Source organism: Mandrillus leucophaeus, unplaced genomic scaffold, assembly GCF_000951045.1.
Source record: "Mandrillus leucophaeus isolate KB7577 unplaced genomic scaffold, Mleu.le_1.0 Scaffold268, whole genome shotgun sequence".
Taxonomy (NCBI): Eukaryota; Metazoa; Chordata; class Mammalia; order Primates; family Cercopithecidae; genus Mandrillus; species Mandrillus leucophaeus.
In genome coordinates, this window is record NW_012102787.1 from 2081355 (window position 1) to 2107507 (window position 26153).

Below are 26153 nucleotides of genomic sequence, written 5' to 3' on the forward strand. Positions count from 1 at the left end.
CAGGAGTTCAAGGCCAGCCTGGGCAACATAGCAAGACCTCATCTCTACAAAAAAAAAGTTAGCCGGGCATGGTGATGTGTGCCTGTAGTCCTAGGTACTGGAGTTCAAGGTTGGAGCAAGCTATGATTGCACCACTGCACTGCAGCCTGGGCAACAGAGTAAGACCCTGTCTCTAAAAAAAAAGAAAGAAAGAAAAGAAAATGAGACTAGAAAGAAATTCATTTGGACAGTAGGACTTAATTTTCCTCTTTTTTCAAATATTTTTCGAATTTTATTTACTAGGAATGTTTTAAAACAATCAATTTTTAGAAAATTAAAAGCAGAAGACACTAAAAGGCTTTGTGAATTAGTGTAAAATTTGACAGAAATGAAATTGAACATAAGAACTGAAGAAATTTTAAAAATAAGTTTTAGGCTGGGAGAGGTGGCTCATGCCTGTAATTCCAGGACTTTTAGGAGGCCGAGGTGGGCGATTCACCTGAGGATCCCAGGCAGGCTGAGTCACGAGAATCTCTTGAACCGGGGAGGAGGAGGTTGCAATGAGCCAAGATCACGCCCTTGCACTCCAGCCTGGGCAACAGAGTGAGACTCGGTATCAAAATACATTAAGTTTTAAAATTTGTGTTGTGTTTCTTTTCACTGGTGAAACAAGATGTGGCTTAGGAAAAATAATATCTTTGCTTTTGTAGTGTATAAAGGAATAATTTTTTAATGTCAAATATAGTGTATTAATGGAACTCCAGTCTAGGTGACAGAGTGAGATCTGAGACCCTGTCTCCAAAAACAAAAACAAAAAAAAACAGAAAGTGTGAGCAAACTAGGAATAGAAGAGAACTTCTTAACATAATGAATGTCATCTATAGAAAACATGGCTAACATCATACTTAATGATGAAAGACAATGCTTTCCTTGTAGAATCAGGAACAAGAAAAGAATGCCACTCTTACAACCTCCAACATTTTATTGCAGGTCCTAACCAGTGCAACAAGGCAAGAAAAAGATATAAAATACAAAAATTGGAAAGATATAAGTAACCATTCTTAGGTGACATATTTGTTTACATAGAAAATACTAGGGAATGAACAAAAAAACTGCTAGAACTAGTAAGTTTAGTAAGTTATGAGGATATAAGGTAAATTTACAAAACCTTTATTTCTGTATATTAACAGCAAACAATTGAAAACAATGACAATTTAAAAATTGCATTTACCATAGCATCAAAAGGCATACTTAGGAAAACAGTTAACAAAAAACATGCAGAACGCTGTGCACCAAAAACTACAACATATTTTCAAGAGGAATTTTAAAAGCCAACATAACAAAATCTCATCTCTACTAATAGTAGAATGAACTGGGTGTGGTGGCACATGCCTGTAATCCCAGCTACTTGGGAGGTTGAGGCTGCAGTGAGCCGAGATTGTGCCACAGCACTCCAGCCTGGGTGACAAAGCAAGACTCCATCTCCAAAAAAAAAAAAGACAAAGCAGGTCTCACCCTGTCTCCCAGACTGGAGTGCAGTGGCATGATCATAGCTCACTGCAGTCTCAAACTCCTGAGCTCAAGTCATCATTCTTCCTCAGCCTCCTGAGTAGCTGGGATTATAGCCACCATGCCCAGCTAATTTTTAAAAATTTTTTTGTAGAGATGGGGTCTCACTATGTTGCTCAGGCTGATCTTGAACGCCTGTGCTCAAGCAGTTCTCCCACCTTGGCCTCCCAAACTGCTGGTATTGCAGGTGTCAGCCGCTATGCCTGGGCAACAGTGGGAATTCTAACACATGTTTTTGGAAATGTAAGTTGGTTGGGCCACTCTGAAGAACATGTAGTGAAGCTGAGATAGGCATACCCTTCAGCCTACCAATTTCTCTGCTAGTGATACTGAAACAGGAGAATAGGGTCTGGAGGCAGGGAACCTAAGGCTGATTCACACTGACTTCCTAGAACGGAATCAAAAGGAGAACTCCACCTCTCTACACCCAAGTAACAAAAGGATCAGAGGCTACTCCCTTTGCATTGTATTACAGATAAAAAATGGAAAGTACCTCTGACTGGTCCCTACCTGCAACCAATCAGACTGGTCCCAGGCCAAGTCTTCATGTGTAACTTTGTAGCTTTGCTTCAGCCTCTGATTGGTCACCTCCCTCCACCAGACTGGTGGTGGGCCAAGTCTTCATTTACATAAGGTGTAACCAAGTAACCAATGGAAAACCTTAGAGGGTATTTAAACCCTAGAAAGTTCTGTAACTGATGCACTTGAGCCGCTTGCTTGAGCCTGCTCCCACTCTGTGGAGTATCTTCATTTCAGTATATCTGGCTTTCATTGCTTCACTTTTTCATTGCTTTGTGCATTTTGTCCAATTCTTCATTAAAAATGCCAAGAACCTGGAGGACTCATAGTCAAAACCCTCCATTGGTAACAGAAGGATGTAATATTTCTTTAAAAAATACTGAAAATCATGGCAAGTATGTCAAATACTGAGAAAATAATTTTTTTTTTTTTTTTTGAGACAGAGTCTTGCTCTGTCACCCAGGCTGGAGTGCAGTGACGCGATCTCAGCTCACTGCAAGCTCCGCCTCCCGGGTTCACGCCTTTCTCCTGCCTCAGCCTCCCGAGTAGCTGGGACTACAGGTGCCCACCACCACGCCCGGCTAATTTTTTGTATTCTTAGTAGAGACGGTGTTTCACCGTGTTAGCCAGGATGTTCTCGGTCTCCTGACCCGCCCGCCTCAGCCTCCTAAAGTGCTGGGATTACAGGCGTGAGGCAGCTGGCCCGGCCAGAAAATAAATCTTGTTGGTAGATACATCGGTGTTTATTATTCTCTGTACTTTTTTGAATGTTGAAGTAGATCATACCAAAAGTACAAAAATAAATGAAAACAAAACAACAGCTAACAGGTGAGGGAGTGGAGACAGTGAATGGGAATTGGCTCTTTTGAAAAGACCTGTTCCATCCAAGTCCCATCACCCTTGGCTTCCAGGACTCCAGACCTCTTTGGCACACAGTGCTCCAGCCTCCTCCTTTATATTATCTGTGGTCCGTTTCCTCTTAGCCACTACATTTGGTTGATGGGATTTGTTGTCTTAGAAGACCTTCATTTGAATCCTAGCTCTGCTACTGGCTGTGTAGATCGCTGGGCAAGGTAACTTCTCTCACCTTCAGTCTCCTTAACTCTTAAATGGTAACAGTAATGTATTCTTTATTCATTGACAGGCAAATGTGTATTGAGTACCTACCGTGTGCCCAGCAGCTACATTAGGTACAGAGATACGCTGGTGAAGACACCTACTTTAGCAGTGATTCTCAACCTTCAGTCTCAGAATTGCCTATGAAATCCTGAAAAAATAAAACATAACTGGGCCTCACTAAGGAAAATACTAATTAGGTCCAGAGTTAATGCATCAGTTTGGAGTGCCTATGTCTGTAACATCCCTTCACAGATGATTACAGGACTCAGGAGAGGTCGAGACCCTTTATACCACTCCATGGTCAGTGGGAGCAGGAATTGTGTTTTTCTTGTTTCTCATATTCCTAGAGCCTGGCACATAGTAGATGCTCAATAAGTATTTGCTGAATTCTGAATAAGTGAAAGAAAAAGACGTTGTCACTGTCCTCAAAAACTAATAGTAAAAACAAACATGTTCTATTAGTATTAAATGAAATAAAAGTATGTCATAATATTGACTGAGCTACTGGTATATAGCAGATGCTTAGTCAATTTTTGTTGAGTCTTATATGTAATAATTTCTAAATCCCCATCTCTAGCCTTAATCACTGGCTTCTAATAATTATATTAATGCACACTAATTAATATAATGCATATAATCACAATTTTCTGTTGCTTATAGAACTCTTATCGATGTTCTACCATCACCTCAAATTTTGCATTTCTAAACCTGAAAGTTGCTTTTGCCTCTTTTCTTCCTCTTTGATCTAGCTCTCTTCTAGTTTTTGTCACTGACACCATCTTTTTTCCGTTCGTCCAAGTTCAAAGCTTCTTAGTCATCTTTGAATCTTTATTTCTCCCGAGCCACATTGTATGATCATAGCTTGATGCTGAATCCCTATGATAGCACCATGAAGCAGTAGGGTGTAGTGGTTAAGATGCACCAGTGTGAGACTGAAAATTTGATTTCTAGCTCTGTCACTTGCTGGCTCAGTGACCTTAGAAGGGTTAATCTGTCTGTGTCACCTGTAATCTGCCTGTATCACCTGTAAATAACCTGAAATCTGTCTGTATCACCCGTAATTTGTCTATATCATCTGTAAATAACCACAGGGAAGTTGTAAGAATTAAGTGGTTGTAAGGTGAACAGTGGCTAATATATAAATGCACTGTAACTGTTAGCTATTATTGCTAAATATTTTGTCTCTTCAGTTAAATTGTAGCTCCATGAAGATGAATATCATGCTATTTAATTTTTTTTGGTATCCCTTCTGAAGTTCCTAATCACACTAGAAGGCATATAGCAGGCTCGAAATACCTATCAAATTTGGGAATACAGTAGTTACTTTGTTTTATGTTTAATATTAAAACATCCATTTTTCATTAAACCCTGATAAATAATTTTAGGACTTCTTTAGAATCTAATGCTTGCTATCTGAAAACAAGATTAACATAAACATGAAATTAAAGTGAGGCAAAATGAATGTGTTCTTAGTGCAACAATTACTTATTAGATCTTATAATAACTTTCAGAGGTGGATATCCTGGGTCAGTGTTTCTGGACATTAAGTGTAACAACCACCTAGAGTGCTTGTAAAGATACAGATTTCTAGCCTCTAATCCAGACTTCCTGAATCAGAACCTCTAAGAGAGGTGTGAGAATCTGGGGAGGTTTTTTGGTGTTTTCTTTTTTTTTTTTTTTTTTTAAAGACAGGGTCTCACTGCCACCCAGGATGGACGGAGTGCAGTGGTGTGATCTTGGCTCACTGCAGCTTCAACCTCCTCACGCTCAGGTGATTCTCCCACCTCAGCCTCCCGAGTAGCTGGGACTACAGGCACATGCTACCACACCTGACTGATTTTTGTATTTTTTTGTAGAGATAGGATTTCACCATGTTGCCCAGGCTGGTCTTGAACTCCTGGGTTCAAGTGATCCACATACCTTGGTCCCCCAAAGTGCTGGGATTACAGGTTTGAGCCACTTCGCCTGGCCTGAGAATTTTTTTTTCCTTTTTTTCCCTTTCTTTCAAAACCTGCATGATTCTTACAAAAAACAATTTTAGATAATGCTGGTCTAGATGATGTTCTTTCTTTTGAAGGTTTCAAGAGGATTTCTGTAGGCAAAATATTTTAATCCAGCTATTCATATTTCTTTGCCTTATTTCTAAAACACTTCAGGCCTGAGGACTTGCGCCGTGAGTTTGGTCGATACGGCCCTATAGTAGACGTTTACATTCCACTTGACTTCTACACTCGCCGCCCAAGAGGATTTGCTTATGTTCAATATCCTTTATTGTGTGCATGTGAAATACTGTATATGCGTGCTTATACGTATATGTATTCAGTAGCATATGTTTCGAGATTAATATTGCCTAATTAAATGTGTTTATTTCTTTATCTCAGAAGATCTAAAGCAGTCCACAGTAGCTGGCAAGCACCCCCCAGTTTGAACCAACTTGTTAGCTAGAATCCAAGCATAAACCCAGCAGGCGAGACAAAAGGCACCTAAAGTTCAAGCATCAAGGAGTAAAGAGGGAGGGTGGACACAGATATAAAGACCTGGAAGAGGGGAAGTCTTTATCAAGCAAAAGACAAAGCCAACACCAGGTTGAGACTTCGGCTTTCCTACATTTACTCAGAGTTCCAGAGTCAAAGCCAAGTCTGATTTTGTTGGTTCTGCGTCTCTTGTAAAGTCCATCTTGCAAGCCTTAAAGAGTAAAGGTCAAGGTTCAAGATCAAGTGACATTGAGGTAATTGCCAGTCTCGTTTTATATTGCGTATCTTGAGCTTTTTCTGTTTGTTATTTTTTTAATTAAACCAGTGAACAACCTCCTAAAAAAAGTGATTTATTTTTATATAGCTAATTTCCATTATAGTTAGATTTAATATTATATAATTCATATACGTAAGGAAGTTCAGTGGGATATTACAAACCAGTATATGTAATTCCAGATATTTACAGATTATTCTTATGTTTCTTTTATATTTATATCCCAAGTAGTAAAAACATAAATGTTTGGCCGGGTGCGGTGGCTCACACCTGTAATCCCAGCATTTGGGGAGGCTGAGGTGGGTGGATCCCCTCAGGTCAGGAGTTTGAGACCAGCCTGACCAACATGGCGAAACCCCGTCTCTATTAAAAATACAAAAATTAGCAGGCTGTAGTGGTGGGCACCTGCAATCCCAGCTACTTGGGAGGCTGAGGCAGGAGAATCTCTTGAACCTGGGAGGCAGAGGTTGCAGTGAGCTGAGATCACACCATTGCACTCCAGCCTGGGTGATGAGGGAAACTCCATCTCAAAAAACAAAAACAAAATAAATGTTTGAAGTGGTAGGTTCAAGAGTAGATACCATTTTGAAAGGACTAAATCAGTTTTTTGTTTTAACTCACTTGTATATGTGCAATTTTGTTTATAAGTAATGTCTCTTAAGTGTCGAATTTAAAAGCCTTTTAATGAAAGAGTAATTTTAATTTCAGAATAAAGGCTTCTTCATGCTGATATTCAGTGAAAAACCTGATGGATCCTTTATCTGAAAGAAGGGAGTGAGTCCTAAACAGTTTGTAATTTTATAATGCTAGCCAAATTTGGACTTTTTTTTTTGGTTTTCTTGTTTTCAAATTATACATGCATACTGCAGCCACACTATTGTAGACACTAAAAGTACAGTTACATATTTGTTTTGTTCTTTTTATTTTTAGACTCACTCCTCTAAATCATAATGGGTCATTTGTTTTCATGAGAAAAAGTGAAAGTTTTTTTTTCTGATTATTCATATTATATTGAAGATGTGAGCTTAATAACTTGAACTTGATTTTCATATTAATTTCATTTCATATGTAAATAATACTTTTAAAATATGTTTACTTGATATTTCATGTTCAAAGTGTCCTTAACAGCTAGTCATATTTGAAGATGTTCGAGATGCTGAAGACGCTCTTTATAACCTCAATAGAAAGTGGGTATGTGGCCGTCAAATTGAAATACAGTTTGCACAAGGTGATCGCAAAAGTAAGTGTGACTGAATGCCAGATTTTATTTATTCAGCAGAATGAGTTTCAGTGATGACTCATTTTCTAATTTAAAATTCTTTCAGTAAATGATTACTAGTTGAGTGAGTGTTACTGTGGTGTTTAGGTAACAAATTATGTCATAAGTCTTGTTCTTTATGTTCCAGCACCAGGCCAAATGAAATCAAAAGAACGTCATCCTTGTTCTCCAAGTGATCACAGGAGATCAAGAAGCCCCAGCCAAAGAAGAACTCGAAGTAGAAGTTCTTCATGGGGAAGAAATAGGAGGCGGTCAGACAGCCTTAAAGAGTGAGTACAAAATACAAGAGGACCAAAAACTTCATTTTCTACTTTTTCTAGGAAATATATATAAATATATATGTTTTTTGATAGGGTCTTACTGTTTCCCAGGCCGGAGTGCAGTGGTGCGCGATCATGGCCCACTATAGCCTTGACCTCCCAGACTGAAGCAATTTTCTTTATGTTCCAGCACCCCAAGTAGCAGGTACTACCTGCTGTGGTGCAGGTGTGCACCACCACACCGGGCTAATTTTTTTATTTTTTGTAGAGATCGCAGGTCTCGCTATGTTGCCCAGGCTGGTCTTAAATTCCTTGGCTCAAGTAATCCTCCCACCTCAGCCTCCCAAAATGCTAGGATTACAGGTATGAGCTGCTGTTCCCAGCCTGGAAAATATTTTAAAGTTTTTATAAACAGTCCAGCTGAGTCATTTTGCTTAATGTATGAACATAATCAATTTTTGTTAAAAGATAACACTCTTCTCTATTTATCATATATTGTTATTTAACTTGGGTTTATGGGATTAATTCTTATGTTAAAGTTACAGACTTAACTTTATCTTTTTACATGAGAAGATAATATATAGTGAGCGGAAAACAAAAAGTAAAAAAAAATACATACTCAGCCGGGTGCGGTGGCTCACACTTGTGATCCCAGCACTTTGGGAGGGTGAGGCAGGCAGATCACGAAGTCAGGAGTTCAAGACCAAACCGAACAACATGATGAAACCCTGTCTCTACTAAAAATACAAAAATTAGCTGGGTGTGGTAGCCACACGCCTATAACCCCAGCGACTCAGGAGGCTGAGGCAGGAGAATCTTTTGAACCTGGGAGGCGGAGGTTGCAGTGAGTCGAGATCACACCACTGCACTCCAGCCTGAGCAACAGAGCGAGACTCTGTCTCAAAAAAAAAAAAACAAGGTGATAAGTTTTAGATAAATAAAATTTTCCTAAATGTGCCCAACAGTTTGTTATCTTTAACTTTAAAAATGTTTAAATATGGAAGAAATAGAATAAAACGTACAGGTGCAGTATTCTCAGCACTTTGGGAGGCTGAGGTGAGAGCATCACTTGAGGCCAGGAGTTTGAGACTAGCCTGGCCAACATGGTGAGACCCCATCTCCACAAAAAAAAAAAAGAAATATAATAAAATCACTTGTGAAAGGTGGTTGACTAAAGTTAATGTAAATCAATGTACTTATAAAAGATAAGTTATCAAGAATAAATTCCAAGTATTGAAGAAGACATATTAAATAGTAATTTTGGGGGAGGGGAAAAGATATTTTGAAGAAGACATATTAAATAGTAATTTGGGGGGAGGGGAAAAGGTATTTTCAAGTTATTTATTTTGCTAGCCAGTTTATCACAACAGAAATTAATTATATGAACCAGGCATGGTGGCTCATGCCTGAATCCCAGCACTTTGGGAGGCCAAGGCAGGTGGATTACTTGAGGTCAGGAGTTCAAGACCATCCTGAGCAATATGTTGAAATCCTCTCTCTACTAAAAATTCAGCGTCGGCACAGTGGCTCATGCCTGTAATCCCAGCACTTTGGGAGGCCACGGCAGGCAGATCACCTGAGGTCAGGAGTTCGAGACTAGTCTGACCAACATGGCAAAACCCTGTGTATACTAAAAATACAAAACTTAGCTAGGTGTGGTGGCACACGCCTGTAATCCCAGCTATTTGGGAGGCTGAGGCAGGAGAATCGCTTGAACCTGGGAGGCAGAGGTTTCAGTGAGCTGAGATTGCTCCACTGCTCTCCAGCCTGGGTGACAAAGCAAGACTCTGTCTCAAAAAAAAAATAAATAATAAATAATTTAAATTGATTTTTCTAAATGCATTACAGCCTTAGTGAACCATTTTTTTTCTCTTGCTCGATTTAAATAAGGTGAATATTCACATCATTTTCTGCCTTCTAGTAGAAGTAAAGTATAATACTTGACTGTCTCAAGTCATTATGGAGTATCAGGGATAGAAGGACCACATCTTTCAGGACAATGCTATTCTGCTTTGTACTTGTTATAAGACCATTGTTTAACCTCCCTGACCCCAGTTTTTCTCACTTTAAAAATTGTATTATGGCCAGGTGCAGTGGCTCACACCTGTGATCCCAGCACTCTGGGAGGCCAGGGTAAGATCAGTCCAGGAATTCAAGAGACCAGCCTGGGCAACATAATGAGACCCCCATGTCTACAAAACAAACTAAAAAAAATTAGCCGGGTGTGGTGGCACACACCTGTTCCAGCTACTGGGAGGGAGGGAGAGAGAGGGTGGACTGAGGTGTGAGGACTCCTTGAGCCCAGTAGGTCAAGGCTGCAGTGAGCCATGATTGCATCACCACACTCCAACCTGGGCAAGAGAGGAAGACTGTGTCTCACAATAAATGAATGAATGAATGAATGAATGAATGAATGAATGTAAAAAAAAGGTATTCCATAAATCTTTGTTAACTTTATATCAAGGAATGTGTATGTTAGAACTCTAAATGTTCCTAACAATGTTAAAATTGCTCCTCAACTCCCTTTTCTTTAGTCCAAATATATTATAGCATCCTTCTTTTACTATGTTAGGATTTTTTTTCAAGGACATTTTCTTCATTTTGCTTCCTACAGCTGTCTACAAAATGAATGAAATTTAATTTCTAAAAGACTGTGAATTTATTCCAGAATATATTCTACATCAGTATATTTTCAGTATAAATATATAATAAAAAATTCAAGAGAGGCCAGGTGCAGTGGCTCATGCCTGTCATCGCAGCACTTTGGGAGGCTGAGGCAGGTGGATCACTTGAGGTCAGACAAGCCTGGCCAACATGGCGAAACCCCGTCTCTGCGAAAAGTACAAAAATTGGCCAGGTATGGTGGCATGTGCCTGTAATCCCAGCTACTTGGGAGGTTGAGGCAGGAGAATCGCTTGAACCCAGGAGACGGAGGTTGCAGTGAGCCATGCTTGCCCCACTGCACTCCAGCTTGAGTGACAGAGCAAGGCTCTGGCTCAGAAACAAACAAAACAAAAAATTAAAGAGGCTCTGCATGGTGTTATCATTTTCCAAAGAAAGCTTTTTAAATTTCTCCATCTAGTTCAATGTTACTATCTAGTATCATTTTTCTTCAGTCTAAAAAATATTTAGTATTTCTTTTTTTCCTCTTTCAGCTCACCAGGAAGTACCAGGGCAGTGAATATTTAGTATTTCTTGTAGTATGCATCTGCTGATAGTGAATTCTCTCAGCTTTTGTCTGAAAACATCTTTAATACTCGTTTGTGAGAAATATTTTTGTTGAGGATCGAATTCTATATTGGCAGTGATTTTATTTTTCTCTTTAAAAATGTCATTCCATTGTTTTTCTGATACCCATAGTCAGTTGTCAGTCTTATGATTGCTCCTTTGAAGGTAATTTGTCTTTCATTCTCTGGCAAGGTTTTCAGATTTTTTTTTTTTTTGAGACAGTGTCAGTCTGTCACCGGGGCTGGAGTGTAGTGGCACAATCTTGCCTCACTGCAACCTCCGCCTCCCAGATTCAAGCGATTCTCCTGCCTCAGCCTCCCACTACCACACCCAGCTAATTTTTATATTTTTAGTAGAGGCGGAGCTTCTGCATGTTGGCCAGGCTGGTCTGGAACTCCTGACCTCAGGTGATCCGCCCACCTCAGTCTCCCAAAGTGCTGGGATTACAGGCATGAGCCACTGTACCTCGCCAGTTTTCAGATTTTTCTTTGACTTTGGTTTTCATCAGTTTCACTGTGATGTGCCTAGTGTAGTTTTCTTTGTCTACATGGGTTTATTGAGCTTTTTGAAATTGTGAGTTAATGCTTTTTGTTAGTTTTGTAAAATTCTATGCCATTATCTCTTCAAAGATTGCTTCTACCTTACTTAGTCTTTCTTCTTGCCTGTGTGACTGTATGCTATACATCTGTTGTGTTCTTCTGTGGATTTCTTAAAATTCCTTTTGTTGCATTGTATTTCAGTAGGATGTTTTTCTAATGATATTTTAGTTAACTATTTCTTTTCTTTTCTTTTCTTTTCTTTGACTTGGAGGTTTTCTCTTGTTGCTCAGGTTGGAGTGCAATGGTGCGATCTCGGCTCACTGCAACTTCTGCCTCCCAGGTTCAAGTGATTCTCCTGCCTCAGCCTCCCAAGTAGCTGGGATTACAGGCATGCGCCACCATGGCCAGCTAATTTTTGTATTTTTAGTAGAGATGGGGTTTCACCGTGTTAGTCAGGCTGCTCTTGAACTCCTGACTTCAGGTGATCCACTTGCCTTGGCCTCCCAAAGTGGGATTACAGGCGTGAGCCACTGAACCCAGCCTAGTTCATTATTTCTTCTGCTATATCCAATCCGGATTGCTGTTAAGACCATCTAATGACATTTTAATTTCAGATATCATATATTTTTAGTTTTAAATGTCTATTCGTTTCTTTTTATAGATTCTAGTTTTCCACTGAAACTATCTTTTTATCTGTTTTGTCTTTTCCTCTTATTTTCTTGAACATATTATTCATAGTAATTTTTTAAATTCCTGTTTGATGATGCCAATATCCAAATCACTTTGGGAATGATTCTTTTGCCTTTCATTTTCCTTAGTTTTTAGTTATTCTTGCCTGTTTTTTTTTACATGCCTCATAATTTTTTAAAATAGCATGTTGGACATGGACAAAAAATTGTAGAGGCTCTGCATGACATTATCATTCTCCAAAGACAGTTGTTTTTTTTCTAGCAGACAGAGTACTGGCGGATCGCTTTGATCTTAAGGCTTGGTTTTGGGCGTTGTTAAAGCTGCTCGTTTTGGCTTTGTATTTATTCCTAGGGCATGGCCCTTGCCTCTAGAATGTAGCCCTTCTGGGTTGTTGCCTAATGTTCCTCATTGACCTTTTGGGAGTTTGGACTCTAATCTCTCTCCCCAGCACCATGTGTCTGAAAAAAATTTCAGCTCATTTCTTGAATTTCTGAATTCCAGTTTTTTGCTGGCCCCTTGGAATCTCTTCCCATACACACACAACTTAGAAGATGGCCAGTGATTTAAGGAGAATTTGTAGGCAAATTTTAGAGGTACTTTTTGATCTCTAATTCACTCATCTCTAGAGTTTTTGCCTCTCATGTCCCACCCATTTTGGTAGCCCTGAATTCTAACTTTTCTCTCTTCAGCTTAGTCAAAAAGCCATTTTCTGGTTGGGCTCAACTCCTGCATGCTGTCATTTGAAAAATGGTTTTATTTATTTATGTATTTATTTATTTATGAGACAGAGTCTCGCTCTGTCACTCAGGCTGGAGTGCAGTGGTGCGATCTCGGCTCACTGCAACCTCTGCCTCCTGGGTTCTGCCATTCTCCTGCTTCAGCATCCCGAGTAGCTGGGACAACAGGTGCCCGCCACCATGCCCGGCTAATGAAAAATTGTCTTAGTAATAAGAGCCAAGGCTTGTAATCCCTCAGGTTCTTCCTGCTTGTATTGATTATCCTCCAGTGCCTTTGAACAGTTGTTTTATAAGTGTTGTGTAGCTTTTCAATATAGCTGTTTTCGGCCAGGCATGGTGGCTCACACCTGTAATCCTAGCACTTTAGGAGGCCGAGGCAGGGGGATCACCTGAGGTCAGGGGTTCGAGACCAGCCTGACCCCCATCTCTACTAAAAATACAAAATTAGCTGGGCGTGGTGGCACATGCCTGTAATCCCAGCTACTCCAGAGGCTGAGAGAGAATTGCTCAAACCTGGGAGGCGGAGGTTGTGGTGAGCTGCGATCGTGCCATTGCACTCTAGCCTGGGCAACAAAAGCGAAACTCCGTCTCAAAAAAATATATATATGTGTGTATATATATATATATATGGCTGTTTTATACGGGAAGATTAGTCTAATACAAGCTGTTCTGTCATGGCAGGACCCAAAAGTCCTGCATCTAGATTTTTATTTTTATAAGCATTATTTGAACTGTAAGTAATTGATTTTTTAATCTTTTTTCTTCAGATTTTTGTACCTCTTAAGAGCTATATAACCCAGACTAAATATGCAGTGCATTCTTCAGAACTGATCCCTATAATATACGTCTAGCAAAGTAAAAATTTTTGGCTATGTATTCTAGTATAACAAATATTACAAACTTGTTACTTATGTTTGAACCAAAAGCATGCATAATAAAATGAGAAATTTTTTAGCTTATCTAGTAAAAATATAACTAATGTTATGTAAAGTATGTAAGTTCCTCAAAGTGTTCTTTCCTGATCTCTTATTTTGTGTGAAATATATGCTCTAACATTATGGATGTTTGCAGGTCTCGACACAGGCGATTTTCTTACAGCCAGTCTAAATCTCGTTCCAAATCATTACCAAGGCGGTCTACCTCAGCAAGGCAGTCAAGAACTCCAAGAAGGAATTTTGGCTCTAGAGGACGGTCAAGGTCCAAGTCCTTACAAAAAAGGTCCAAGTCAATAGGAAAATCACAGTCAAGTTCACCTCAAAAGCAGACTAGCTCAGGAACAAAATCAAGATCACATGGAAGACATTCTGACTCAATAGCAAGATCCCCGTGTAAATCTCCCAAAGGGTATACCAATTCTGAAACTAAAGTACAAACAGCAAAGCATTCTCATTTTCGGTCACATTCCAGGTCTCGAAGTTACCATCATAAAAACAGTTGGTGAACAGCAACAGAAAGAGCACCATGCAGTCTTTAATATAAGTTATTAAACTCTCATTATGTTAAATAAAAATTCTTTAAGGCATACAGAAAATGCGAGTTGATATTACTTTGGGCATATGGAAGAAATAAAATCTCTAGCTTTGGATTAATAAAAATTTGGTCTCCATTTAAAGGGCCTGTGCTACAAATTATGATTTGTCTAATGTCACCATTTTATGGACCATTTTTTATTTACATTGTGGCAGAAGGGTACTTTTCAAGGGAAATGAGTAAACTGGAACTAATTTTTAAACTTCTACTTGGATAGAATTGATTAGTACTATTAATAATACCTTTTACACAAATATTTTTGACTTTAAAGCACTTTCATGTAAAAAGGAACTATGACTGTATAATTGCATAGAGCAGACTTAAGCTGTTTGACACCTATGTCTCTTTTGTGTCTTCTGTTTAAACTTGGGCCAATTCCTGGTGGATATTAGTTCATATTACAAAATTCTGACGTTCCAAAAAGTAGAATTCATATAGAGATCAAACATTCAAAAGATACATTCTCTCCTAAGCTCAAAGGTTATAATTTTATTGGGTAGAACAGTATAGGTAAGTTGACATGAAATTGCATCCTGTACCATGTCCACATTAGTAATATCAAAACTTTTGAGAAATACTGGATTTTGAATGGTTTGAGACTAATTCTTTAAAAATTAGGCTGAGCAACACTCACAATCCAAAAATATTCATTTTAAGCCTTACACATTTGAAGAGTAGTACATTTTGTATAAAATCATATTTCATACCATTATTTCCACATACCTACTTTTCATCTGCTGCTTAATTTTTTCTTTTTAGAGTTCTTGCTCAACTTTAAATGATACAGAATAAGTCTTACTATTTTTGAAAGAGTGTTTAGTACCTTGTATTAAGAAACTTGGCCAAGTGTGGTGGTTCACTCCTGTAATCCCAGCACTTTGGGAGGTTGAGGCGGGCGGACTGCTTGAGGCCAGGAGTTTGAGACCAGCCTGGGCAACATGGTGAAACCCTGTCTCTAAAACTTAAAAAAAAGAAGAAGAAACTCAAGACTACATCTTCAAAAAACAATTTCGTATTATTTGAATTTTACATTATACTGCCCTTCATTTCTGACAGCCAAATAACTTTGTTGATATTTATTGCTTTTGTAGTTGTTATAACTAATAATTTCTTTGAAAATGTGTTGTAGTTTATGTTTTTCAAAGGATTTTGGTAGTATTTGTGATAGAATGATTTTGCATATGATTATTATAGGGGATATATTTATAGAACTCTACTTGTATACTTTGCGACTTATGAAAACTTAAAAGTTCTCAACACATATAGTTAGTATTTGTATCCAGAGTATTTAAGAAAAAAATCTGTCTTATATTTTTAGTATATAGGAGCCAGTGTTGCTTCTATTTGTTTTGAATACAAATTCCATTTTTCTTTGCTTATTAGATCCCATATGTAAGAAACAACTTTACACAATAATTTGTATGCTGGTAATATTTGGACAAGTGCCATAAATTAATGTATATTTTACTTTCTGAATAGATTTTCTCTAATCATAGCAAAATTTATTTCAAAACCACAACTCTTTGAAGTATTCAGCTATAATAAAATTTAGTTATAAAATTATGTGGCACTACTGAATATCTAAAGGATAATCTGAAGAATGAGTAAGACAAATATTGATAGTAATTTTTAGTATTTTCAAAATGTTTGGGATCATACACTTAAATGAAATCATTTTAAAAACTAGGGGCTGGGCACAGTGGCTCACACCAGTAATCCTAGCACTTTGGGAGGCCAAGGCAGGAGAATTGTTTGAGCCCAGGAGTTTGAGACCAACCTGGGCAACATAGCAAGACCCCTTTATCTATAAAAATAATAACTAGGTACTATTGTGAAAAATAACTAGGGATTGATTACAGTGTCTTCACTATGTATTCACAAATTGATTTCTATATTCCCAAACATATTTAATCCTTTGATTTACCTCTGACTAGGTTTGTCATTGTAATCCCTAGGCTGCTTAGGAGGATACCATTTGGTTTGATGAAAAAGCTGGAATGATAACAGCTCAAACTCTTGAGCATTTAGTACATGCTTGGCACTGTTCTATATGTTTTAAGTTATTCACTCATGTATTTAACCATCAACACTCTCATAAGGTAAATATCCTGCAGTTACTTTTGCACCAACCTAATACCACTGCAGACAAGGAAACAGATGCAGAGAGGCTAAGTTACACACAGCCATAAACTTCGGATCAGTAGAGTGACTGGGCTTCGAAGTCCTCTTCCTGACTGCCGTTCCCGTGTCTTTTGCAAAGAGAAGTCTTTGACAGGTATATGCTTTATTAAGATCATGCTTAGAAAGAAATGAGAGAACAGAATTAGAAAAAGAAATGACTGTAGGCTTCGATGAAAATTACTTTTGTGACTAAGTGAAAATTGTTTGGCTAGGTATCTTGGAAAATTGTCTTCTGGGAATATCTATATTCTAGGGTTCACTTTTGTCTTAGAATTGTTTCTTGGCCCATTTACGAGAGATACTTTGTTTATGAATAAATGTTTTAATTTTAGACATCTGTGATCAGTTCTTTTAAAGTGACTATACTTATTTAAGTACTTCCCAAGTTTAGTGCAGGGGTACTACCTACCATTTATTCAGGATCATAGAGGATAAGTTAGGGTCATAGAAAATAAAGACTGCCATGAGAGCTGCTTGCTTGCTTTTTCCCAGGAATAATGAACAAATAATTTCTGTATAGCAGCTGACATTTTTCGGTGTTAACAGATAAAAGGGGAATTTGCTGAAATTTTTTTTGGAGCCTCAGATTTAATTTTACGCCACTGGGCTAATTTATTTTTAAATGTAAATTAATTCCAGTACTTTATTTGTAAAGTTTACTTGAGATCTAACTATTCTAAGACACGCTGTTGCATTACAAATAAGAATTGCTGCTTTTATTTTGATCCCATTGCCAGAGGCAAAATTAGTCAAAATTTAAAGGTATGTAGAAATACTTTTGTAATCCTTCTAAACTACATTAAATTTCTGGCTGACCATGGTGGCTCACACCTGCAATCTCAGCACTTTGGGAGGCTGAGGTGGGCAGATCAACATGGTGAAAGCACGTCTCTACTAAAAAATACCAAAAAAAATTAGCCGGGCATGGTGGCGCATGCTACTCAGGAGGCTGAGGCATGAGAATCTCTTGTACCTGGGAGGTGGAGGTTGCAGAGAGCCGAGATCGTGCCACCGTACTCAAGCCTGGGCTACAGAGTAAGACTCTCAAAAAAAATAATTTATTAGATTTAAAAACTAAATTTGTTTTCCAAAGACAAAGAGAGTAGTAGAATATGTAGGGTACTTGTATAGATAGATACATGCTACTTAATGCAGTGCAGTCTGGTGCAGGTGATCTTAACGTGGCATAATAGACCCAGAGCTTCAAGTCTAGGCCGTGTAAAGTGAAATGCCAAACTACCGTGTGTGCATGTCTCAAAAGAAAGGTGATGTAGTTTTATACAATTTTGAAACAAGTCCATGACTCCCAAGGGTTTAAGGACCAATGATTCAGTGAGACATTTACAGATTTTGAAGTCAGAATTCAGTGTGAATTCTACACACATTTACTAGCTATGCAACTTTGGACAAGTTACCTCACATCTGTGAGCCTCAATTTCTTACCTGTAAAATGTGGATATATTTGCCCCATTGGGTTGTTAGGGTTAAAAAAAAAGATGCTTAGCAGAATGCCAAGTACCTGATAAGCATTCAAATATCAATTTCTTCTTTCATTTTTTTTATTTAAATATTTAGAAAACATTTCCTAGTACTAAATGTGAATTATGCACCTTAGCATTTAAATCACTCCCTGGATGAAAATAGGGTATTGAGGATACCCTAGGTATATGTTTGGTTCACATAATTCAAAACACCATAACCTACATCTGTTTATAAGCTAGTAAATAGGTTACAAATTAAAATCAGGAATATCTAGGCTGGGCACGGTGGCTGATGCCTGTAATCCCAGCACTTTGGGAGGCTGTCGGGGAGGGCGGGGGGATAATTTGAGGCCAGGGGTTTGAGACCAGCCTGGCCAACATAGTGAAACCCCGTTTCTACTTAAAATACAAAAATTAGCCGGGTGTAGTGGCACACCCTGTAATCGCAGCTACTCAGGAGGCTGAGGCGGGAGAATGGCTTGAACCCGGGAGACAGAGGTTGCAGTGAGCCGAGATCGCATCACTGCACTCCAACCTGGGTGTCTCAAAAAAGAAAAAAGTCCGGGTGTAGTGACTGATGCCTGTAATCCCAGCACTTTGGAAGGCTGAGGCGAGCGGATCACTTGAGGTCAGGAGTTCGAGACCAGCATGGCCAACATGGTGAAACTCTGTCTCTACTAAAATTACAAAAATTAGCCAGGCATGGTGGCGGGCACTTGTAATCCCAGACACTCAGGAGACTGAGGCAGGAGAGTCACTTGAACCTGGGAGGCAGAGGCTGCAGTGAGCCAAGATCACTCAACTGCACTCCAGCCTAGGCAACAGAGCAAGACACTGTCTCAAAGAAAAAAAAAAAAAAATCTTACTGTGTGTCAGGTTTCAGGTTCTTTCAGAATGCTGGTAGATGAAAGGGTCATTCTCTTCACATGAGAGACTGCCTAGCCAGTAATTAATATTTAGTCCTATAACTACATTGCTTGCATGTTCATTACTGTTTAGTTTTGTGTGTGCTAAAGCTTGTGTAGGATGAGTAGTTCCTCAGAAAATGTATAATTGAAGCAAGAAGCAAAATTACTACTACTCTAGGAGTAAAATTCTATTAACCAAATGCATAAGTACTACATGCTTTTTAGAAATTGCTTCATAGAGGTAGATGGAGGGACACGATCCAGAATTCTTAGTATTTGCTTGTGACCACCTGTTTTGTTTTTACAGAAGTGTAGCTTATAAGACTGATCACCTGTTATCTAAAGAAACAACTATGGCCAGGCACGGTGGTTCAGGCCTGTAATCCTAGCACTTTGGGAGGCTGAGGTGGGAGGATCACTTGAACTCAGGAGTTTGAGACCAGCCTGGGCAACACAGTGAGACCTCATCTCTATTAAATAAATAAATAAATAAAACTACATTCCAGTTTTCTTAGCTTACTCCTAATAGTATGGATTTTTTTTTAAATGCTGTTAAATTGACTTTAATGTCAACAAAAATCTCAATATAAAATAACCTTCCAAGCCCCAACTGATAGCCTGTTTCTTTTAATAGTAAGAAAACATTAATGGACTTTTGTGGGTTGGGGGAATTACACTTGTGAGGCAGTATCAGATTTATAGTAACAATTTTACTGTTAAATATCTTTTCAGAATTGACATAAGCTGTTAACTTGTCAGACTCTTCTGAGCAATGTTACATTTTTAAAATAAGAAGGGGCCAGGCATGGTGGCTCACACCTGTAATCCCAGCACTTTGAGAGGTTGAGGCCACAGGATGACTTGCGCCCAGGAGTTCACGACTAGCCTGGGCAACATGTTAAGACCCTGTCTCTGCAACAAATTTTTTTTTTTTTTTTGAGACGGAGTCTCACTCTGTCCCCCAGGCTGGAGTGCAGTGGCGCGATCTCAGCTCACTGCAACCTCCACCTCCCGGGTTCACGCCATCCTCCTGCCTCGGCCTCCCGAGTAGCCGGGACTACAGGCGCCCGCCACCACGCCCGGCTAGTTTTTTTGTATTTTCAGTAGAGACGGGGTTTCACTGTGTTAGCCAGGATGGTCTTGATCTCCTGACCTCGTGATCTGCCCGCCTCGGCCTCCCAAAGTGCTGGGATTACAGGTGTGAGCCACCGTGCCCGGCCTCTGCAACAAATTTTTAAAAATTAGCGGAGTGTGGTGGCGCATGCCTATAGTCCTCCTACTCAGGAGGCTGACGTGGGAGGATCACTTGAGCCCAGGAGGTCGAGGCTACAGTGAGCAGTGTTTGCACGACTGCACTCCAGCCTAGGTGACAGAGCGAGACCCTGTCTCAAAAAAAATAATAAATAAATAAAAGGAATATTACTCAAATTTATCTGAACACTGTGAAGTATTTATATAATTTTTTTTTTTTAGATCGAGTTTTGCTCTGTCGCCAGGTTGCAGTGCAGTAGTGCAATCTCGGCTCACTGCAACCTCCGCTTCCCGGGTTCAAGCGATTCTCCTGCCTCAGCCTCCCGAGTAGCTGGGACTACAGGCGTGTGCGACACACCTAGCTAATTTTTGTAGTTTTAGTAGAGATGAGGTTTCACCATGTTGGCCAGGATGGTCTCGATCTCTTTACCTTGTGATCTGCCCGCCTCGGCCTCCCAAAGTGTTGGGATAACAGGCATGAGCCACCACACCTGGTAAAATATATATATTTATATAATTTCATAAGACTATTAGAAAAAAAATCTTTAAACATTCATTGTCAGTAAACGTTAAAATTTTGGCCTTAAAATGTTAAATGTAGCTGAATTTAAAATATTAATATTCTAGTTAGGATGTTCATTACAGTTTTTAATGGATATAGTCATAGATCACTTAATGACAGGATACATTCTGAGAAACACATCGTTAGGCGATTCTGTTGTGCAAACATAGAGTGTACTTACCCAAATCTAGATGGTATGTATATTTAAATATATTTTTTCATGCAGAAATTCAAATGTCCCAGCACCGATACTGAATACCGGTAATGGGGATGTTTCCGCGACTTGATCTGCAGTGCCACATTAAGTGCCACGTATCAGGTTTCTATATATGCTCCATTATAATCTTATGGGACCACCATCATATATGTGGTCCATTGTTGACCTGAATGTTGTTAGGCAGTGCATGACTATATAAATTCTAGCAATTTTTGATATTGTTTTATACTTTATAATTTCTTACTCATATATCCTATTAAATAGGATGTTTAAAAATGCCACTTAAAAACATGGATGAAAATTTTGTATTCTAAAGTACAAATAGTCCTTTATACAAAGCTCTGAGCTGCCTGTCAGTGGTCAAATATAATTGATACTCATTTGGGCTTTTGTGACCACACCTTGTCCACCCTTTATTTTGACCAAAAGATTGTAGTTTCAGTGTCTATCATAGAAAGTGGAATTACATTACTTAAGAAATAATTTCAAACAATGCTTTCAGCATCTCATTTACTTCACTGGTGTTAATTCAGCATGAAAGGCTTTAAAAGGCAGGAACCGGTGAAATGTTAAGAGTTGCATGCTGCCTTACACTCTACTCCCTAGTCACTTCAGTGCTAAGTAACCCTCAGTCAGCCCCTTTCTTTTCTGGGGACATGCATCTTTTATTTATTTATTTATTTATTTATTTATTTATTTATTTATTGGGACAGGGTTTTGCTGTGTTGCCCAGACTGGAGTGCGGTGGCTATTCACAGGCATGATCCCATTACTGATCAGCACGGGAGTTTTGACTTCCTTGTTTCCAATCTGGGCCAGTTCATCCCTCATTACTAAACCTGGTGGTCCCCCTTCCCGGGAGGTCACCGTGTTGATGCTGAACTTAGTGTGGACCCCCCAACTGGCATAGCATAGTACAGCCCAGAACTCTTGGACTCAAGCCATCCTCCTGCCTCAGCTTCCCAAGTAGTTGGGACTATAGGCACGCACCACCGTGCCTGGCGACATGCATCATAAACACACTTCCTTTCACTGCTTGCAGTTTGTTATTCCACTTGCATTTATTTAACTCTCTTCTCAAACCATGGACAGTTAATAAATCCCTTTCAGCATCTTTGTAGAGATGGAGAGTCTCACCATGTTGCCAGGTCTCGAATGCCGGCCTCAAGTGATCTTACTGTCTAGGCCTCCCGAAGTGCTGTAATTACAGGCATGAGCCACCGAGCCAAGGCCTTTTCAGAATCTTTATAATCCCTACTTAACCTCTGTATCCTTCTCTAATTATTCTTCAAGTATTAACATTTATGTCAACATTAACATTAAATGTTATCTGTCACATTTCCTAAATAAGCCAGTGCTTAAATACGTTATGGTTTCTCTAATCTTTCAGCTCTTACTTACAATGGCCTTGGTGTTTCTGTCATTAACTAGAGTTCTGTTTTTTTAGATGTTATAACCAATTAACCAACCTACTTGAAAATGCAGAGGAAAACATTCAAAAGATTCAAAGTTTACAACCTCGTAAGATCAACTTATTTGTGCTGTATGCTACATTTAAGTGAGCTTTTAGAATTATTAGAAAAAAAGCAAATATTCAAATTATATATAATGTTGGAGTCAACCAGTAAAGCAGCCTTAATTTTCCCCAACTCTATTTTCTTTAACGCTTTATTATAAAAATACTTAGCATAAAAAGAATGTTAAATGTAGCTGAATTTTAAAGTGGAACATCCATATACCCACTACCTAGATTCTACAGTTAGCAGTTAATTACACCTGCTTTGCCACATATATTTCCATCTATCCCCCAAGTATTTTGAATTTAACAAAGTAAAGTTTAAAAAAAAACCCAAAAAACTGGAATATTCGTACATGGGGTATTCTAATTAGCTAAAGTATAGCCAGAAAATGTTGGTTGAATAGCTTTCATAAACAATTCTGTTTTCTTATTTTTGAAATTCGGGATCTAGTCTCAGGCATCTACAAGAACTTAAGAAATAGACCTGGATGGTTAAGGAGACTGGACTGAATGCACAGTGACTCTAAGAGCCTTGAAAGACTGGTAGAAAAGGGACATTTCCAGTCTTTGATAGTAATCCTTTCTAAAATTTGAGAGCATACGTACTTATGACTTAGAGTAAAAACAACATTTGAGGCTGGGTGCAGTGGCTCACACCTGTAATCCCAGCACTTTGGGAGGCCGAGGCAGGCGGAGCACGAGGTCAGGAGATCAAGACCATCCTGGCTAACACGGTGAAATCCTGTCTCTACTAAAAATACAAAACATTAGCTGGGCATGGTGGCCGGTGCCTTCCCAGCTACTCGGGAGGCTGAGGCGGGAGAATGGCATGAACCCAGCAGGCAGAGCTTGCAGTGAGCAGAGATCCAGCCACTGCACTCCAGCCTGGGCGACAGAGCGAGACTCCGTCTCAAAACAAAACAAAACAAAAAAAATTTGAGAGCATTAAATGCCTAGTCATTTGAGGAGTAAGGTTAATTTTGTTGAACTTTGGAAGGGATTGTTGAAAGCCCTTGTTTTATAGTTAGAAAATTCCCTCAAATTGTAACTTATCCAAAGTTTTGATGGGACCAGAAAGCCCTCTGATTCCATGTTGTCAAGTGAAATAATAAAGATCTTGTGTTTAAAAATCTTACTGTTAGTAGGCAATTGTGAGTTCAATTTAAATCAAACATTTGCAATTGGAAGTAACCAAAAGTCATCAAAATGGCTACAAAAAAGGAAGAAATGACTTTAAAACCCTGAAAACATAAAAAGGGAAAATGTTTTTGGCTGGGTGTGGTGGCTCACTCCTATAATACCAACACTTTGGGAAGCCGAGGCCAGTGGATCACTTGAGCTCAGGAGTTTGAGACCAGCCTGGACAACACAGTGAAACCCCATGTCCATGTCCCTGTAGTCCCAGCTACTCAGGAGGCTGAGGTGGGAACATCACTTGAGACCAGGAGGCAGAGATTGCAATGAACTGTGATCCTGCCACTCACAGCACTCCAACCTGCGTGACAGAGCAAGACCCTGTCTCAAATAGGCCCAGTGGGGTGGCTTATGCCTGTAATCCCAGCACCTTGGGAGGCTGAAGCAGGCAGATCACTTTAGGCCAGGAGTTTGAGACCAGCCTGGCCAACATGGCGAAACCCTGTACTTACTAAAACTATAAAAGTTAGCCAAACAGGGTGGCGCGCACCTGTAGTCCCAGCTGCTTGGGAAGCTTCAAGTTCAGAATCACTTGAACCCAGGAGGTGGCGGTTGCAGTGAGCCAAGATTGTGCCACTGCACTCCAGCCTGGGTGACAGAGCAAGACTCTGTCTCCAAAAAAAGAAAACAAAAGCAAAAAGAAAACACTTCTGCTTGCCATCCCTTGCCCAAGATCCTAAAATGCCAAGATGCCAGAACACATTTGTAATTTGCATTTGACAACGGCAGATTAACAAACTCTAATCTTGGAATGAGAGAACTATCTGTAATAATTTAGTAGGAGCAGCCGTGTATATATAACCAGCTTTGGAGAAGTGTGATTATTATCTAGTGTCTTTACAACCAGACATATTTTTCTGAATGCTAATTGTATTAGACTAGGAAAAATTACTTAACTTTCTGAATCTTTTCTTCCACATTCATAAAAATATTGTGTGAGTAACTAGAGAAATGAGGTATTTTTATTATTGTTTAATGTCATTTTGTCTTTTATTGTTAAATGTTCAAGATTATCTGACCTCTTCTAATTAAATGCAGCTTGAATAGAACATGTAGACTCCTTTGATAAATGTGCATCTGACTTTCATAAATTATGTAGGTTGCTTCTATCAATTGTCCCACTTTGTTCCTTTTTACCATTACTAAATTCAGAAACTATGATTAATGTCACATAATCTATGATAAGCTATTCCTTTAACGAGGGAATTTAAAATTTGTGTAGCCAGTTCTACACTAAGCCCACATTATTATAAACCCTGCTCTAGAAAATGAATTCTAAAATCTCAACAGTGGACCCTCACTAAATGCAACACCTTTTATAAATCTTAAATTGTTATTGAATTAGGCATTTTTATAATTCAAGTTAACAAAACAAGTAGTTCTTGAATTACACGATTTGTGTTTACACAATTCTGTCTCCTACACCATCTCATCTCACAACACAGGCATACTTTCTTTCCCCATTTGAAAACTCATGGAACAGTTTCCGGGAGATTTCTAGATTCAGAAGGAAAGAAGTACAACAATGAGAAAACAACTTGCAGGAGTTGGCTCAAGGATCAGACTCAGCAAGGCAATTCTGTGATTTTAAAATGTATTTAGTTTAGCAATGTCCTTCAAAAATTTAAATATAGGAGTATGATGGCACTATCAGCCTTTCATACCCAAGGATGCATATACTTGATTCCTTCAACCTGAAGCAGATATCAATTGCATATAAATTGCCTTCCACCCACGAAAACAAAGGATAGTTTATCCAGCAATAAGATGAAGAGGGTTATAAGGAGATGAGAGAGCTGCAAGAAGAGATAAAGAGTTATAAAAGATCAGTTTCACCCAATTTCAAATTGTAGAAAAGGGAAGGAAATTTCATTCCTCCTTTGCACCAACTGGGCCCCTGCTATCAGAATTCAGAATTCAAATTAGAACTGTCTGCTAACACAGACTTTTACAGGTATGGGAAAAAACCAACCTCTGTGTAAGTTTCATGAGGAAATTCTAATTCAACAACTAATTTACTATCACAGTGAAGTTGATAGTCCATAGGAGGCAGAGAGGACGAGGTCAAGACTACTGTTAAAGCATTATTATTATTATTTTTAGACAGGGAGTCTCACTCTGCTGCCCAGGCTGGAGTGCAGCGGCGTTATCTCGGCTCACTGCAACCTCTGCCTCCCAGGCTTAAGCAGTCCTCCTGCCTCGGCCTCCCAACTAGCTTGGAACACAGGCATGCGCCACCACACCCGGCTAATGTTTGTATTTTTAGTAAAGACGGGGTTTCCCTATTTCACCGAGGCTGGTCTCAAACTCCTGGACTCAAGTGATCTGCCCCCCTCAGCCTCCCAAAGTGCTGGGATTACAAGCGTGAGCCACCGTGCCTGGCCTAAAAGCATTAAATCTTATGGGAGAAAAAGGAGACATAGAGACAAAATATTCCACTTCCATTTCCCTGTTGTAATTACTGCTTTGTGCACTATTTACCAAAGGCATACCTCTGGATCTGACCTATTTTCTATCTATTTGCTGTGCTTTTCCACATGGATGTCCTAGAGGCACCCCAAAGTTCAACATGCCAAATCAAAATGACCTTCCTTTATAATTCTGATTCCCCTGCAACCCCCTAATTGAGTGTTATCCTTTGAG

At 39.1% G+C, this 26153-nt stretch overlaps 1 protein-coding gene across 1 annotated transcript in view; it reads left to right on the top strand.

Moving 5' to 3' along the window:
• The window catches only part of SRSF12 (serine/arginine-rich splicing factor 12), a 29814-nt gene extending 13105 nt beyond the window's left edge, over window positions 1-16709 (top strand). Inside the window, exons 2-5 of the mRNA XM_011984465.1 lie at window positions 5343-5461; window positions 7067-7174; window positions 7341-7482; window positions 13739-16709. Of these exons, the coding sequence (XP_011839855.1) occupies window positions 5343-5461; window positions 7067-7174; window positions 7341-7482; window positions 13739-14108 (739 nt within the window). The 3' untranslated portion in view covers window positions 14109-16709. The remainder of the gene's footprint in view (window positions 1-5342; window positions 5462-7066; window positions 7175-7340; window positions 7483-13738) is intronic.
• The last annotated feature ends 9444 nt before the right edge of the window (window positions 16710-26153 follow it).